The sequence below is a fragment of the Oncorhynchus nerka genome, linkage group LG2 (assembly GCF_034236695.1).
Source record: "Oncorhynchus nerka isolate Pitt River linkage group LG2, Oner_Uvic_2.0, whole genome shotgun sequence".
Lineage (NCBI taxonomy): Eukaryota > Metazoa > Chordata > Actinopteri > Salmoniformes > Salmonidae > Oncorhynchus > Oncorhynchus nerka.
Genome location: NC_088397.1, coordinates 83543203 through 83561638, shown reverse-complemented (window position 1 = coordinate 83561638; position 18436 = coordinate 83543203). Strand labels below are relative to the sequence as shown.

Genomic DNA, 18436 nt, shown 5'->3' with positions numbered 1-18436 from the left:
CTCTTTTCATTATTGTTTAAATTAATTATTTATAACTTAAAATGTTCACTAGTAAATCACATATCATCATCACCCACCCCAAAATCAATTAAGGAGAATGAGCTTCGAACGACTGTGTTTTGCGTCTTGGTACACCAGAAGTACATTAACGCTTCAAACACACCGACTGTGTTTTGCGTTTTGGTACACCAGAAGTACATTAACGCTTCAAACACACCGACTGTGAGTTGCGTTTTGGGACACCAGAAGTACATTAACGCTTCAAACACACCGACTGTGAGTTGCGTTTTGGTACACCAGAAGTATATTAACGCTTCAAACACACCGACTGTGTTTTGCGTTTTGGTACACCAGAAGTACATTAACGCTTCAAACACACCAACTGTGAGTTGCGTTTTGGTACACCAGAAGTACATTAACGCTTCAAACACACCGACTGTGATTTGCGTTTTGGTACACCAGTACATTATTTTCCAATGGAACTGCTGTGTTTGCCTTGCAGCATTGCATTGCAGAGGCAGTTGCAATGTGTTCAAATTGTATGAGTAGACTTGACAGAAATGACATAATAAAAACAGTTTGATTGCATACTTTCTTTACATATTTTATTCATTTATTTGCCAAGTAGCATACATATTATTTATTCGATGACATCTACAATTTTATTGTCAGAGCCTATAATATAATTTACCCCCAAAATGCATAGTTTTGGAGCGAAATGCAATAATAAATACTCAAGATAGCAAAGAGTAGTCTCTTTCAACAATGAGACTAACGTTGAGGAAGGTGGTTTTGTTGTTGGACTGGGACCAGCCCCGCAGAAAGCGCAGGTCTGTGTGGGTCCAGAGATGGTTGAAGTCCCGAAAGCATGCGAGTTCGATCACCTACTCCAGATGGTTGGAGCCAGGATTGCCTGGATGGATAACAACTACCGGGAGTCCATTAGCCCAGTTACGATTTGACTCCGGTAAGCCAAATTCTAGTGAAATTTTAAATCCTTTGATACCGTAATTGATTGATATTAGATATATATATATTATTTTATTTCACCTTTATTTAACCAGGTAGGCCAGTTGAGAACAAGTTCTCATTTACAACTGCGACCTGGCCAAGATAAAGAAAAGCAGTGTTGACAAAAACAACAACACAGAGTTACACATAAACAAATGTACAGTGAATAACACAATAGAAAAATCTATGTACAGAGTGTGCAAATGTAGAAGAATAAATAGGCCATAGAGTTGAAATAATTTCAATTTAGAATTAACACTGGAGTGATAGATGTGCAGATTATGATGTGCAAGTAGAGATACTGGGGCGCAAAAGAGCAAGAGGATAAGTAACAATATGGGGATGAGGTAGTTGGGTGTGCTATTTACAAATTGGCTGTGTACAGGTACAGTGATCGGTAAGCTGCTCTGACAGCTGATGCTTAAAGTTAGAGGGAGATATAAGACTCCAGCTGCAGTGCAATTTGTTGCAAATTGCAATTTTTGCAATTTGTTCCAGTCATTGGCAGCAGAGAACTGGAAGGAAAGGCGGCCAAAGTAAGTGTTGGCTTTGGGGATGACCAGGGAAATATACCTGCTGGAGCACGTGCTATGGGTGGGTGTTGCTATGCTGTTGCTATGGTGACCAGAGAAAAGGCAGGGCTTTACCTAGCATAGACTTATAGATGACCTGGAGTCAGTGGGTTAGGCGACGAATATGTAGTGAAGGCCAGCCAACGAGAGCATACAGGTCCTCAGTGGTGGGTAGTATATGGGGCTTTGGTGACAAAACGGATGGCACTGTGATAGACTCCATCCAATTTGCTGAGTGTTGGAGGCTTATTTTTAAATGCAATTGCCGAAGTCGAGGATCGGTAGGATAGTCAGTTTCACGAGGGTATGTTTGGCAGCATGAGTGAAAGAGGCTTTGCTGCGAAATAGGAAGCCGATTCTAGATTTAATTTGGGATTGGAGATGTTTAATGTGAGTCTGGAAGGAGAGTTTACAGTCTAACCAGACACCTATGTATTTGTAGTTGTCCACATATTCTAAGTCAGAACCGTCCAGAGTAGTGATGCTAGTCGGGCAGGAGGGTGTGGGCAGCAATCGGTTGAAGAGCATGCACTTAGTTTTACTAGCATTTAAAAGCAGTTGGAGGCCACGGAAGGAGTGTTGTATGGCATTGAAGCTCGTTTGGAGGTTTGTTAGCACAGTGTCCAAAGAAGGGCCAGATGTATACAGAATGGTGTCATCTGCGTAGAGGTGGATCAGAGAATCACCAGCAGCAAGAGCAACGTCATTGATATATACAGAGAAAATAGTCGGCCCGAGAATTGAACCCTGTGGCACCCCCATAGAGTCTACCAGAGGTCCAGACAACAGGCCCTCCGATTTGACACACTGAACTATATCTGAGAAGTAGTTGGTGATCCAGGCGAGGCAGTCATTTGAGAAGCCAAGGCTATTGAGTCTGTCGTTAAGAATGTGGTGGTTGACAGAGTCGAAAGCCTTTTCCCAAAGTTGGTTTAAAATCCCTTTTTAATGATGCAATGTTACTAAATGAAAAGAAAGTTGGGGTGCCTTCTGCCCCGATGAAGGTAGGCTAGGTAGGCAAGGACCCCTTGTTGTTCAAGAGAGTTACAGTCATTCATTACATTCCTGTTGAAATCATGTACACTCTTAGAAAAAAGGGTTTAAAAAAATGCTGCAAAAAAGGTTCACTGTTATAAGCTTTTTGATGAATTTAATAAAAAAATCCCCAAATTACAGGGCTTAACTTCCCATGGAAAATTTACGGAAAAAATCTGGAAATTTACCGGAATGTTTCCGACCCTTTGCAACCCTAATCTGTGTAGATGAAGGGGAGGAGACAGGTTAAAGAAGGATTTTGAAGCATTGAGACAATTGAGACATGGATTGTGTATGTGTGCCATTCAGAGGATGAACAGGCAATACAAAATACTTAAGTGCGGGGTATGGTAGTAGGTGCCAGGCACACTGGTTTGTGTCAAGAACTGAAACGCTGCTGGGTTTTCTGTGTATATCAAGAATGGTCCACCACCCAAAGGATATCCACCCAACAAGCATTAGAGTCAACATGGGCCAGCAACCCTGTGGAATGCATTCAACACCTTGTAGAGTCCATGCCCCGACAAATTGAGTCTGTTCTGAGGGGAAAAAGAGGTGCAATTTAATATTAGGAAGGTGTACAGTTTACAGTTGATAAAAAACTGGAAACTCCAGAAGGGTGCAATTGCAGTCCACAATTCGGGGAGTTCCTGCATCTGCAAGAACCCTTTCTTTATAATTCTATTGGTTAATTTTTAAGCTAGGTACACGAGCAGGATGCGCTCCAGTACAGTAGGTGGCAGTAATGCACCTTAACATTGGAAGAAGAGGCGGGGGTGACAACAGTAGCATAGATAGAACAAGGAGCAGTTAGAGTAATTTATAAATATGTAGCTTTGACAGTGTCCAGTAGCTTTGACAGTGTCCTTTGTCCCCACCCATCAGGCACCACTTTCCAGAAGTTCTGTTAACAATGGCAGGTGGTCTAAGATACTGTGTGCTAAGTAGAAGGACTACAGTAGGCAGGTTAATTATTTATTTAACTAGGCAAGTCAGTTAAGAACAAATTCTTATTTACAATGACAGCCTAGGAACAGTGGGTTAACTGCCTTGTACAGAGTTAGAAGGACATGTTTTTACCTTGTCAGCTCAGGGATTTGATCTAACAACATTTCAGTTACTGGCCCAATGCTCTAACCACTAGGCTACCTGCCACCCAATGCCCTACTGGCTGGCTGCAATCACACTCTATTCGGAAAATCACGTTTTTTAGCTAATTTACCATGATGTCACCAGGGCTGCCTTCAGACGTTTTTACTTTGACGTTTTTACGTTCTGGAATATTCAATTGAATGGAAACAGTGGTGTCCTGAACGTCCAGTTTAAAAACGGGGAAGGGTTGGGTTGTGGGTTAGAGAATGATGTCAGCATGGCCTCTTCTCTTTTAAAACGTCACTCATTGCTTCAAACCACACCCATCAAACGAGAGGAAACATGCCTCAAAGTCTGTTCAAGAACGTTTTGGGGGTAGAAACGTGTCGTTCAGTAACAACCATTCAAGCGAACTGAACCCACCTCTAGATATAGAACAGGAATAGAACAACAAATTAACGTTTTGTATTTTTCAGGTGATTCATATATTCATCCTGCGATCTACCTGTGTTTGGTTGCGCAAAAGCATTGCGTTTACTTGCTGATGACGGGATAAGCATGGTGTGAATCACCGAGGTGAGTCAAGTGTAGCCTTTATCATGTTGAAGCAATTTCTTGAATATTGGGTAAATATCTCTAAAGACACCGCCTTCCTGTCGCAACGTAATATTCACTGACTATTTTACAAGTTTGAACAAAAGGATCGAGCATGTTTCATGTTGTCTGTCGACTTATTTTAAAACCAGCACGTTATTACCCGTTTCATTGCAAGATAACATTTTTAACAAGCAGTTAGCTGGCAAAAAAATATTATATGGGTATACTACAGCTAAGGTGTGTGTGTGTGTGTGTGTGTGTGTGTGTGTGTGTGTGTGTGTGTGTGTGTGTGTGTGTGTGTGTGCTAGAGAGAGTCCTGTCTGAGATCGGTACTGACTCTCCCTCTCCGCTCCCTAAGTAACTCAACAAATATATAAGTACAAGAGCAGCGGCTTAACAAGAGGAATCATACATAGACCGGAGTGAGAAGACACGATGGCAGAGAACAAGATGGGGCCAAACATTGGGACTGGGGCTGGAGGTTTTGCCAAACTGGTACAAAAGTCATTGAATCGAGCTCAGGAGAAGGTAAGCAACTATAGTGAACCGCGGCATCTCTGTTACCCTGAAATCAAGATTGCCACAATACTTTAGGCTATTCTACACGACTTTCCTTGGTATTTGGGCTACTTGAACTAGTGATGCTCATAAGTTATTGGCCTGTTTATGCATATTGATATGATTATGGTGACAGTATGCCCACGTTGTCTGTTACAGTAATACCATTTCTTCAGACATAGTCTCTATCGATGCTGACTGTTGTCTGGGGGTTTGAGTGTCATCTGTTTGAAGAATCATTATGCTGAATGTAGGCCTTGATGTTGATATCTCCCAGGTTAATTCCTTGAAACAAAAACTCAGTTCAAACAATATTCGATGGACCTTTATTTTATAGCTAGCCTATATCAAGTTAGTTGTCTATTCCAATAGAAATCAGCTGAATTAACACGGTAGCCTTTATGGAGGAATTTCCATGGGCTTTGTCAGTATTAGTTTGTTAATTCCTTTTTGTTGATGTTTTTGCAAATGCCACTTCCTGCCTCTGCTGTACACTTCCTCTCCCTTGCTACTCTTACTCTGTGGCTTTGTGGTTCACTGCTTGGCCTGGGTTCTGCTCTGCTAGTTTCACTTTGCTGCCAAAACCCTCAAAACATGACAGAGAGTGTAGTTTGATGTGTTTGTGTCAGATATTGTCAAATTAAATCGGTTGAGTTGTGCCCAAGTTCCATCCTATCATTTGGGGTCAACCACAGAGGTCATTTTTGGGAAGGGGAATGCTAGAAATTATGTTGGCCTCTGTATAGAAAATAGTGTGGCCTTTATCCTATTACAGTTTGCTTTTTAACTAGTTGACTAGAATCATTATGGAATACAACATAGGGCCTAATATAATGTAAGTGCGATTGTTAGTACCTCACACTGATAAACCTCAACAACAGTACCTGTTTAGAGACTCAAGTCTTTTTAATGTTGTCTGAAACCTGTGGATAGGTCACCAGCTGTTTGTTTTCATCTTGTCATAGGTCATGCAGAAGCTGGGTAAGAACATGGAGACAAAAGATGAACAGTTTGAGCAGTACTCCCAGAACCTTCTCAAACAACAGGTACCAATGAAGAAAATTCAGACATCGCCAATCAAAATAAACATTCAACCATGTTATTTTTGCAAAGCCTATTAGATTCTGAGTTCGGACATTTGTTTGTATGTGAAAACTATTTCTAAGATGCATACTTTCAGTTGTTACGAACTTGCACATCATGGTGTGGCTTGCACTACCGGTGCTGGCACAGCAGCAGATTGATTAAATCTGTGTTCCAGCGGCATAAGCGGTTTACATTTTTTAAATCATTTGAAAGATTGCTCAGAAAACCAGGTGTTTGAATCAGCGTATGCGGACTTCAATTTTGACCTTACGCCAATTTAACATAAGCAGAGTAAAGATTTGACATGGCTATTGCTATACTCGGCCTACTGCCATAATTAGTGTAATGTCGAATTATTAGTGTGCATGTTAACATACTGACTGATACATAAAGTTTGTATTGATGTGCAACATATATTAGGTAATGAGTCGTACTTACTGTTGGCTGCTCAAGTCTCTTCATCCACCAAGTCACTTAAGGACCATATTCACACGACCGAAACCTTTTTGCATTGCTAATTTAATGGATCTAAACTCCAGGCATTTGGATCGGTGGTCTTCCTTGCACTTTGTTTACATTCTTAGTTTTTCCATGTCATTTTACTGGCTGATATGCTGTCAAATGGCTTACTCACTCTAGCCACTGGTCACTGTTCAGTGATATATTCGGTTTATATCTTGAAAGGGAGCCATATCTGATGTTAGGTTAACCATTTAACTGCCCTCAGAGCTGTGTTTTGGGGCATTTGACCAAATCCACATGTTTCATTTGAGAAAAAGTAATTAGGCTAAACATTTTCTCAGAAATAATTTTGATAAATTCCATGACAACCTGTCCATTAACCTCTGACTTCTCAGCTCTGACCAATTTTGTGCATGCCGATAACATGACATGTCACAGGAAGGAGCTCCACCCGTAGATAGTTTTCACTCTTATATCGCACTCCTATTACGAAACCGAGTAGGACGCACCCGTGATATTTTCACCAGACTGTCTTGTTTAAAACAATATCCTCCTTTATACTGAAATGTTTTTAAAGTTATTAGTTTCTCTTGTTCCATGAAGCACAAAAATATAACCATTTGACTTGTTTGAAAAGGTCCTCCTTGTTTTTAAAGGGACATAGTGAAATTGAAAATACTTAAGTGTCACTTTTAATACTCATACACTTTGTACTGTTATTGTTTGTGAAATGATTTCCGAAACGTGACTGTACAACTTGAATTGTGAAGTTCCTGGTTTCTTAGAATTTTTATGGGAGATTTATCTTCTGTAAAGGTGAAATCAAACTGGAAAGGGTCTTTTGATGGATGTTCTCACTGTAAGGAAAAAAATAACCCTCTCATAGAAGATTCTATCTTTACAACCAACAGAATGATGGCGGCAGGCTATCTAAAGACGTCAAAGCATACTTCAGTGCAGTGAAAGGTAGGATCTGTCTACATCTCAATCCATAGCAGAGGACTGTTAAACGGTTTAATATAGTAGGAGGGCTATATCTTGTACAGTAGTGTTCAACTTAACACACTGGCCAGTTTTTTCTTTCTTTTTTTCCCCCTCTTTTAAACTGACCTTACTTTCAAAACCTCTCTGGTAGCATAACTCCCAGCCATTTTAAAAGAGCCGACTCTGCAAATGAATGTGTTAATCATTTGAGCAGGAACAATGTTTGTTTTTTTGTGCTACCATTTGCATACCACTTCAAGTGAAGCCCATCTTGTTTTGACCTTTAAGTGTAGGTGTAGCCGAATCTGCAGTGTGCCACAAATCCAAAACCACTTCATCTAAATGTGTCGTCCATGCTGATTTTTGTCATACGAGCTGTGTAAAGGCCAAAAGCTTGGTGCTATTCATTAGTGCACACCAAAGCAAAACGTTTTGCAACAGAAAACAAGTGTTTCTTATTGGAAAAGTTCAGGTTCTGTTTCCATCAGTTTGGTGCCTAATGAATACAACCCTAGTTTCAAACATTCAACCCACATCCCCAGACTCTGACCCTTGGTCTAGCTAACAAGGTATCTGCTAGGCAAGCTATCCATCTACACAAATGTCTACTTTCTCACTTGGCTCTCCTAAACAATAGCTATTAGCTTTATAGTGTCATCTAGAGCAAAACGAATGCGTTTAGTTCACACGTTCCTTCTGTCCTTCTCCACAGTGATGCATGAGACTTCCAAGCGACTGTCCCAGACGTTAAGAGATGTCTACGAACCTGACTGGCAGGGAGGAGAGGACCTATCTGTCATCATGGAGGTGGGCCATAGATGGGTGTTTTCAGACAAGTGGATTTTTTTTGAGGAGGAACAACCCCTGATGAAGATCTATTGACCAAAATGTTGGTCTGAGAACCATTAAATAAGAGGAGAGTATACAGTAATACCAGAGTTTCATTTTTAAAGACTACAGTTAGGCAAAAGTGCTTTTCATGTTTCAGGTGAAGCAGTTCTTTCGGTGTGTATTTATAATAATTGTTAGTATACACTGACATGGTGACTGGATTCATCAGGAAGTCTATAGGGGATTTTCCCACTGTACGATTAAAACCTATCCGATCCAGAAACCATAGATAGATGGCAGCATTCGCGCAAAAATGAAAGCGTGAACCACTGCATTTAACTATGGCACGGTGACTGGGAATATGGTAGAGTACAAACAGTGTAGTTATGCCCTCCGTAAGTCAATCAGAGGCAAAACATCAGTACAGAGACAAAGTATTCGCAATTCAACGGCTCAGACACCAGACTTATGTGGCAGGGACTCCAGACAATCATAGATTATAAAGGGAAAACAAGCTATGTTGGGGACATCGTCTTGCTCCCTGAAACAAGCTAAACACCTTCACCCACTTCAAGGGAAACAGTACTGCCGATGCAGGCTACCGTGAGCTCTCGTGCTCTGTGGCTGACATGAGTAAGACATTTTAAGTGTGTTAACCCTCGCAAGGCTGCCGGTCCAGGTGGCATCCCTAGCCTCGTCTTCAGAGCATGCACAGACATATTCAATCTCTCCCTATCCCAGTCTGTTGTCCACACTTGCTTCACACTTCGCTTCCAAGAAAGCGAAGGTAACTAAACTAAATGACTATTGCCTGTAGAACTCACTTCTGTCATCATGAAGTGCTTTGAGAGACTAGTCAAGGATCATATCACCTCTACCTTACCTGACACCCTAGACCCACTTCAATTTGCATACCTCCCCAACAGAACCCATCTGGCTAAGAGGAATAGTTCTGTAAGAATTCTGTTCATTGACTAGAGTTCAGCCTTCAACACCATATTACCCTCCAAGCTCATCATTAACCTCCGGGCCCTGGGTCTGAACCCTGCCCTGTACAACTGGGTCCTGGACTTTCCGACGGGCCGCCCTCAGGTGGTGAGGTTAGGTAGCAACACATCTGCCATGCTGCTCCTCAGCGCGGGCCCCACAAAGGTGCATGCTCAGCCCCCCCCTGTACTCCCTATTAACCCATGACTGCGTGGCCACGCACGCCTTCAACACAATCATCAAGTTTGCAGACGACACAACAGATGTAGTCCTGATTACCAATGACAAGACAGCCTACAGGGAGGAGGTGAGGGCCCTGGCGGAGTGGTGCCATGAAAATAACCTCCATGTCAATAAAATAAAGGAGCTGATCATGGGAGACAGCAGGGGGAGCATGCACCCATCCACATCGAAGGGGCCGCAGTGGAGAAGGTGAAAAGCTTCAAGTTCCCCGTTGTACACATCGCTGACAATCTGAAATGGTCCATCCACACACACAGTGTGGTGAAGAAGGCGCAACAGCGCCTCTTCAAACTCAGGAGACTGAAGAAATTAGTCTTGGCCCCGAAGACCCACTCTAATTTTTACAGATGCACCATTGAGAGCATCCTATTGGGCTATATCACCGCCTGGTACGGCAAATGCAGCGAATGAAACCGCAGGGCTCTCCAAACGGTGGTGCGGTCTGCCCAACACATCACAGGGGGCACACTGCCTGCCCTACAGCACCTGGTGTCATAGGAAGGCCAAGAAAATCATCAAGGACCTCAGCCACCCGAGCCACGGCTTGTTACCCTGCTACCATCCAGAAGGCGAGGTCAGTACAGGTGCATCAAAGCTGGGACAGAGACCGAAGCTGTTTTTCAGTCTCAAGGCCATCAGACTGTTAAATAGTCACCACTAGCCAGTACCCTGCCCTGAACTTTAGTCACTGTTATTAGCCGGCTACCACCCGGTATTCAACCATGCACCATAGAGACTGCTACCCTGTGTACAAAGTCATTGAACACGGGTCACTTTGATCATGTTAACATACTGTTTTACACACTTCATATGTTTGTACTGTACTAGTCAAGGCCATTCTGTTCAACTATTGCTGTACATATTCTTCAGATATACTAAATATTCTATCCACATACTGTCTAATGTCTAAACATCCCATCTCACTCACAGACGCATAAATAAACAAACAAACAAACTGGTTGGTTCGAGCCCTGAATGCTGGTTAGACTGTAAACTCTCCTTCCAGACTCACATTAAGCATCTCCAAGCCAAAATTACACCTAGAATCGGCTTCCTATTTCGCAACAAAGCATCCTTCACTCATGCTGCCAAACATACCCTCGTAAAACTGACTGTCCTACTGATCCTTGACTTCGGCAATATAATTTACAAAATAGCCTCCAACACTCTACTCAGCAAATTGGATGTAGTCTATCACAGTGTCATCTGTTTTATCACCAAAGCCCCATATACTACCCACCACTGCAACCTGTATGCTCTCGTTGGTTGGCCCTCGCTTCATATTTGTCACCAAACCTACTGGCTCCAGGTCATCAATAAGTATTTTCTAGGTAAAGCCCCACCTTAACTCAGCTCACTGGTCACCATAGCAGCACTCACTCGTAGCACGCGCTCCAGCAGGTACAGTTGAAGTCGGAAGTTTACGTACACTTAGGTTGGAGTCATTAAAACCACTTCACAAATGTATTGTTAATGAACAGTTTTGACAAGTCGGTTACAACATCTACATTGTGCATAACACAAGTCATTTTTCCAACAATTGTTTAGACAGATTATTTCACTTATAATTCACTGTATCACAATTCCAGTGGGTCAGAAGTTTACATACACTAAGTTGAATGTGCCTTTAAACAGCTTGGAAAATGCCAGAAAATTATGTAATGCTTCTGATATGCTAATTGACATCATTTGTGTCAATTGGAGGTGTACCTGTGGATGTATTTCAAGGCCTACATTTAAACTCAGTGCCTCTTTGCTTGACATCATGGGAAAAACAAAAGAAATCAGCCAAGACCTCAGACAAAAAATTGCTGGAGGAAACCGGTACAAAAGTATCTATGTTGATTTAACCTGAAAGCCCGCTCAGCAAGGAATAACCACCGCTCCAAAACCGCCATAAAAAAAGCTAGACTACGGTTTGCAACTGCACATGGGGACAAAGATTGTACTTTTTGGAGAAATGTCCTCTGGTCTGATTAAACAAAAATAGAACTGTTTGGCCATAATGACCATTGTCATCTTTGGAGGAAAAAGGGGGAAGCTTGCAAGCTAAAGAACACCATCCCAACCGTGAAGCATGGGGGTGGCAGCATCATGTTGTGGGGGTGCTTTGCTGCAGGAGGGACTGGTGCACTTCACAAAATAGATGGCATCATGAGGTAGGAAAATGATGTGGATATATTGAAGCAACATCTCAAGACATCAGTCAGGAAGTTAAAGCTTGGTCGCAAATGGGTCTTCCAAATGGTTAATGACCCCAAGCATACTTCCAAAGTTGTGGCAAAATGGCTTAAGGACAACAAAGTCAAGGTATTGGAGTGGCCATCTCAAAGCCCTGACCTCAGTCCTATAGAACATTTGTGGGCAGAACTGAAAAAGCGTGTGCGTGCAAGGAGGCCTTACAAACCTGACTCCGTTATACCAGCTCTGTCAGGAGGAATGAGCCAAAATTCACCCAACTTATTGTGGGAAGCTTGTGGAAGGCTACCTGAGACATTTGACCCAGGTTAGGCAATTTAAAGGCAATGCTACCAAATACACTCCATTAGTATGTAAAACTTCTGACCCACTGGGAATGTGATAAAGAAATAAAAGCTGAAATAAATCATTCTCTCTACTAATATTCTGACATTTCACATTCTTAAAATAGTGGTGATCCTAACTGACCTAAAATGGGGAATTTTTACTAGGATTAAATGTCAGGAATTGTGAATAACTGAGTTTAAATGTATTTGGCTAAGGTGTATGTGAACTTCCAACTTCTATTGTGTTATTGACTGTACGTTTGTTTATTCTATGTGTACCTCTGTTGTTTTTGTCGCACTGTTTTGCTTTATCTTGGCCAGGTCGCAGTTGTAAATGAGAACTTGTTCTCAACTGGCCTACCTGGTGAAATAAAATGATTCAAATTGTCTGACAGCCCTGGTATATCAGACCGTATATCAAAAGGTTTATTTTACTGCTCTAATTACATTGGTAACCAGTTTATAAAAGCAATAAGGCACCTCTGGGGTTTGTGGTATATGGCCAATATACCACGACTAAGGGCTATATCCAGGCACTCCGCTTTGTGGACGTATACCATACCCCCTCGGGCCTTATTGCTTAAATATTACACACACTCTGGAATTTGAGATTGCTCGTCCTAATATTTCTAATTTCAATTTTTACTTTTTAAATGTTGTGTGTATTGTTAGATATTACTGCACTGTTAGAGCTAGGAACGCAAGCATTTCACTACACTGACAATAACTGCAATATCTTGCAAATACGTGTATGTGTCCAATAAAATTGTATTTTATTTTGGCAAATGCATTACTGTTGTATAGTAGGAAGCAGCCTGAAGGTTTATTTCTAACATTTGTTTTTACTACAGAGTGAGGACTTGCTGTGGAATGATTATGAAGAGAAACTAACAGACCAGATAGTTCGCACCATGGAGAATTACACTGGACAGTTTCATGAAGTCAAGGTAGCATCTGCTATAATCTTATCAATTGTTTGTGGTCCGATAGAACTAGTTCACGTCAGAACTCTTCTCTCCACATGTGTTTACATTGGTGATTGGTCCTACAGACAATCATGAGAGACTAGTGCCATGTGGCTCATGGGAATTGTGCTCAGAAATATCGCTTCTCCCCCTGCCTCTTAGGAACGAGTAGCCAAACGTGGTCGGAAGCTCGTAGACTACGATTCCTCACGTCACCACTTGGAGGCGCTGCAGAATGCCAAGAAGAAAGACGATGCCAAAATCACCAAGGTGTGTTGAAAATGGAATTTAAACAGCTTTTTTTTGTTGTTCTTTGTCTATGTATTTGGATATAGACACTGAAAGCATTTGGACTCCATTTCTCTCTGATCAGGCAGAGGAGGAGTTCAACAAAGCCCAGAGTGTGTTTGAGGAAATCAACAAAGAGATGAGGGAGGAGCTTCCTGTTCTCTATCAAAGGTGATGTCAATGGACCACAGCACATCGGGGTCGTGTTCATTAGGCACCAAACGGGGAAACAGGGAGGGACTACTGTTGCTCTAGTATAACAGAAAATTTTCCCTCTTGTCTAAAGCCGGATTGGATGTTACGTGACCGTCTTTCAAAACATTTCCAACCTGAGGGACATCTTCTATAAGGAAATGAGTGTGGTAAGCCTGTTTTTCCTACATTCTGATATGGATGTTATTCTCCCAAAAATAATAAAACATCACAATATATTTAACACATCTTTATCACAGATCTAAATCATTTACTGTATGTGATGTAGTATAGTGTCTCACTGTTCAGATTAAGAAATGTACTGCAAGTCAACTGGTATTGACTAATAGAATAACCACGCTTGATTGCAGCTGAACCATGAGCTTTACAGCGTGATGAAGAAGCTGGAGACTCAGCATTCAGGAAAAGCTTTTATCATCAAGGGCCTTAACAGGTCAGTGTTTCAGATGACCATAAGAATCCACCCCATTTGTTTAACCCCTTATAGCCTTTAGTTTTCTTCTCATCAAGTCTAGAATCTGGGATCTAAGAATGTCCAACCTGCTAACCAGCCAGATCATCTCACCCTCTATATCCTCTCTTAGCACCAAGTCCAAGAAGAGAAAATCCCTGGTCATCTCAGCACCCATCCCCTGTAACACAGCCTTCCCCTCGGAACACACAGCTCTCCACGCATCCACAGCCCCGGAGAACGGCAAAGAGACCTGTACCCAGAGCATCCCTGAGGAGCCCGCTGCCATCTCAGGAGAGGCTAACGAGGGCACTGGCACTGCGTACCCCTGCGTCTTCACCTCCGACCTCTCGGACGAGTTGAGCTCCAACGGCACCACTACACCCAACAGACGGTCGGCGTACGACAGCGACAACGGGGTCGGGAGTGACGTCGCTTCAGAGGGTCTGAGTGACCTCCAAGATGGCGGTGCTTTGGAAGAGCAGGGCCTTAGCCAATTGCAGAACTCCTCTGCCATAGAAGAGCAGGTTCAAAGTTCAGAGGTGACCTCTGGAGGTGAGGTCATTACCAGTCAGAAGGCTGTGGCTGAGTCCACAGAGAGCAAAGTCCTACATGACACTGACCAGGCTAATCTTCCAGAGCATGGCAAAGCCAAGGCTCCACCGCGTCCTGCGCCACAACTTTCCTTACCCCACTCTGAGAGGCACTCCTTCCCCCCTGCAGAGGCCAGCCAAGTGGAGGTGGTGGAAGAGAAGGGAGAAAGAGTTTCCCAGGCGCTGCAGGCAGGTGACACCGAGAGCACTGGAAATGACTCTGACTCCCAGAATCCACATGGTTTCATTTACAAGGTTATTCCCTTTGCTAGTAATGGTATTCTCTTTATAATATATTATAGTGTGGTGTGTGCAGAGGGGAGAACAAGTATTTGATACACTGCTGATTTTGCAGGTTTTCCTACTTCCTACTTACAAAGCATGTAGAGGTCTGTAATTTTTTATCATAGGTATACTTCAACTGTGAGAGACGGAATCTAAAACAAAAATCCAGAAAATCACATTGTATGATTTTTAAGTAATTGATTTGCATTTTATTGCATGACATAAGTACTTGATAGATCAGAAAAGCAGAACTTAATATTTGGTACAGAAACCTTTGTTTGCAATTACAGAGACCATACGTTTCCTGTAGTTCTTGACCAGGTTTGCACACACTGCAGCAGGGATTTTGGCCCACTCCTCCATACCGACCTTCTCCAGATCCTTCAGGTTTCAGAGCTGTCGCTGGACAATGGGGACTTTCAGCTCCCTCCAAAGATTTTCTATTGGGTTCAGGTCTGGAGACTGGCTAGGCCACTCCAGGACCTTGAGATGCTTTTTACGGAGCCACTCCTTAGTTGCCCTGGCTGTGTGTTTCGGGTCGTTGTCATGCTGGAAGCCACGACCCATCTTCAATGCTCTTACTGAGGGAAGGAGGTTGTTGGCCAAGATCTCGCGATACATGGCCCCATCCATCCTCCCCTCAATACGGTGCAGTCGCCCTGTCCCCTTTGCAGAAAAGCATCCCCAAAGAATGATGTTTCCACCTCCATGCTTCACGGTTGGGATAGTGTTCTTGGGGTTGTACTCATCCTTCTTCTTCCTCCAAACACGGCGAGTGAAGTTTAGACCAAAAAGCTCTAATTTTGTCTCATCAGACCACATGACCGTCTCCCATTCCTCCTCTGGATCATCCAGATGGTCATTGGAAAACTTCAGATGGGCCTGGACATGCGCTGGCTTGAGCAGGGGGACCTTGCATGTGCTGCAGGGTTTTAATCCATGATGGCGTAGTGTGTTACTAATGGTTTTCTTTGAGACTGTGGTCCTAGCTCTCTTCAGGTCATTGACCAGGTCCTGCCATGTAGTTCTTGGCTGATCCCTCACCTTCCTCATGATCATTGATGCCCCACGAGGTGAGATCTTGCATGGAGCCCCAGACTGAGGGTGACTGACCATCATCTTGAACCTCTTCCATTTTCTAATAATTGCGCCAACAGTTGTTGCCTTCTCACCAAGCTGCTTGCCTATTGTCCTGTAGCCCATCCCAGCCTTGTGTAGGTCTATAATTTTATACCTGATGTCCTTACACAGCTCTCTGTTCTTGGCCATTGTGGAGAGGTTAGAGTCTGTTTTATTGAGTGTGTGGACAGGTGTCTTTTATACAGGTAACGAGTTCAAACAGGTGCAGTTAATACAGGTAATGAGTGGAGAACAGGAGGGCTTCTTAAAGACAAACTAACAGGTCTGTGAGAGCTGGAATTCTTACTGGTTGGTAGGTGATCAAATACTTATGTCATGCAATAAAATGCTAATTAATTACTTAAAAATCATTCAATGTGATTTTTTCTGGATTTTTGAAGTGTACCTATGATAAAAAATTACAGACCTCCACATGCTTTGCAAGTAGGAAAACCTGCAAAATCGGCAGTGTATCAAATACTTGTTCTCCCCACTGTATATAGAGTCCATTGTCCTAACATTCTTTAAAATGCAGATGTTAGTCAATCAATTATGAAGGCCATGTTATTGGATAAAGTGAGAAGACCTTAGTGTTTCACATGCCTGAAGTGGTGTAAATATAAATGTGTTAATTGATGAATGAATGGCCAGCTCAGTGCATTAGGTATCTATTGCCAGCACATACTTTATGGGCCCAGTCCTAACTTGAGATTCCATTGACATCAGTTCATAATTTACAATGCAAACAATTTAAGCTTGAGCCTTACATGAGGGAAATGAAGTTCTTAGCATTTCAGTTCAAAATGTTAGATTTTGATGAAACATTTGTGCTGAGTATTTGTCTAACAGAGTTGTTTATGTGGTGGTGTGATATCAGGGAGTGGCGCTCGAGGGTCACATTTCAGAAGACGGCACACTGCAGTATGACGTGGAAGACCTGATTCTTATCCTCGCCGACACAGAGGAGAAGGTGTGTGTGTGCATGTATATACAATATTTGTATTCATGTTAGCCTGTCTCCTTGGTGTAGTTTAACTTCCAAATAGGACCACTAAGTAAGTAATACTAAAGGTCATAGTCTTAAACTGAGCACTGAATTTGAACGGTGCATCAGACTGTAACACCGAATTTGAAAACAGTTTCCCCACATGCATGTCACTTTGGAATTATTGGGATTTTCAGCACATTATGTAGCAAGTTGAGCCAACATATGGTATTGCTTTGATTTTGGTGACACTTTCATGGTTCCCTTTTTATCAAGATTGCAGAAATGATCCTTTATTCACAAAGCGTCCCAGAGTAGGAGTGCTGATCTAGGATCAGTTTAGTCTTTTAGGACATCATGAATGAGAACGGGGACCTGATTCTAGATCAGCACTCCTACTTTGAGACGCGTAATGAAAATTGGCCCTGATCTCTCTTAAAAGGTGAGTAACATGGTGTGTTTTTGTTAACCTTGACCTCACTACAGCAGGAAGGCATGGCCAAGGTGGTGAGGGAGAAGACATGTATTGAGCAGGGAGATCTGCCAGAATGAGCCAATTTGTACCTGTCATTCCTGTCTTCCCCTCGAGCTGTGGTGACCCATTCAGTGTTCATGTGCTAGTCAGAACACATCCGACTTGCTAACTGGTTGTCGTTATACACGTGCTGCGCTCAACCAGTGAGCAAGTTGGAGTTCCGATTAGCACAGCGGCACACACAATGGCAATGGACGGAGATGGTATGGGTGTGGAGGACTTCGTAAGAAGAGAAAGAGGAAAAACAGGAACACAAGCCCTATTAATCACACGCTTCCATGTCTCAACTTGTTGGAAGATAACGATGAGTGTCATACTTACCGAGAGAATGTTCTTTTGTTAACACATGTTTTTGATATACTGTATTTTGGCCTTGTTTGTGTTAACATTGTGTAAGTCTCGAAACTGTGAAACGTATAGAAACCATTTTTTATTTTTATTGATGCCATTGAAAGAGTTGTAGTTTAATAAAGTTATGTGAGAGAGGAGTGGTGTTGTTGAAATAGCAAAAACATTTTTTACTGTTCTAATAGGCTGCATGGGTTTAGCTTTACTACTTATCAATAAGGCCTGAGGAGGTGTGGTATATGGACAATATACCACGGCTAAGGGCTGTCCTGATGCACGGCACAACGCACAGTGCCTGGCCACAGCCCTGAGGTGTGGTATATTGGCCAAATATATGACAAACCGCCTGAGGTGCCTTATTGCTATTATAAACTGGTTACCAATGTAATTCGAGCAGTAAGAATATTTTCTGTCATACCCGTTGTATACGGTCTGCTATACCACTGCTGAAAGCCAATGAACATTCAGGTCTTGAACCACCCAGTTTCTAATATTCCATATTCCCATGAGTAGTCAAGCCCCTGTGTATCACATGTTGCAACACCAGGTGGCGCTAGTGGTCTAACAAACTACAGAGATGACCCATTTTCACTTGAGGTGCTTTCCCATTCCTTTTTGTTGTTGTTGCAGTGATTGTGAATATTAGTGTCAACTTCGTGGCCGACCTTGCA

At 42.5% G+C, this 18436-nt stretch overlaps 1 protein-coding gene across 2 annotated transcripts; it reads left to right on the top strand.

The window, feature by feature from the left end:
* The first annotated feature begins 4033 nt into the window (after window positions 1-4033).
* LOC115143677 (bridging integrator 2-like) lies at window positions 4034-17905 on the top strand. Of its 2 annotated transcripts, none has more exons than XM_065003815.1 (13): window positions 4034-4286; window positions 4666-4835; window positions 5831-5911; window positions 7325-7379; window positions 8110-8204; window positions 12835-12930; window positions 13111-13218; window positions 13322-13407; window positions 13523-13598; window positions 13800-13882; window positions 14034-14686; window positions 16779-16867; window positions 17369-17905. In XM_065003815.1, exons 2-13 carry the CDS (start codon window positions 4743-4745, stop codon window positions 17432-17434), a joined length of 1581 nt encoding a protein of 526 aa, XP_064859887.1. In that variant the 5' UTR covers window positions 4034-4286; window positions 4666-4742; the 3' UTR covers window positions 17435-17905. The 2 variants fall into 2 exon arrangements, with proteins under 2 accessions (XP_064859887.1, XP_029540014.1); XM_029684154.2 differs by having other exon boundaries at window positions 4035-4286; window positions 14034-14748; window positions 16775-16867.
* The last annotated feature ends 531 nt before the right edge of the window (window positions 17906-18436 follow it).

Excerpts from the sequence above, each read along its gene's own strand:
- LOC115143677 (XM_029684154.2), top strand. The coding sequence starts at position 4,743 with ATGGCAGAGAACAAGATGGGGCCAAACATTGGGACTGGGGCTGGAGGT. Across the intron at positions 13,599-13,799 it reads TCTATAAGGAAATGAGTGTG|CTGAACCATGAGCTTTACAG; the intron begins GTAAGCCTGTTT and ends GCTTGATTGCAG. Across the intron at positions 16,868-17,368 it reads TCGCCGACACAGAGGAGAAG|CAGGAAGGCATGGCCAAGGT; the intron begins GTGTGTGTGTGC and ends ACCTCACTACAG.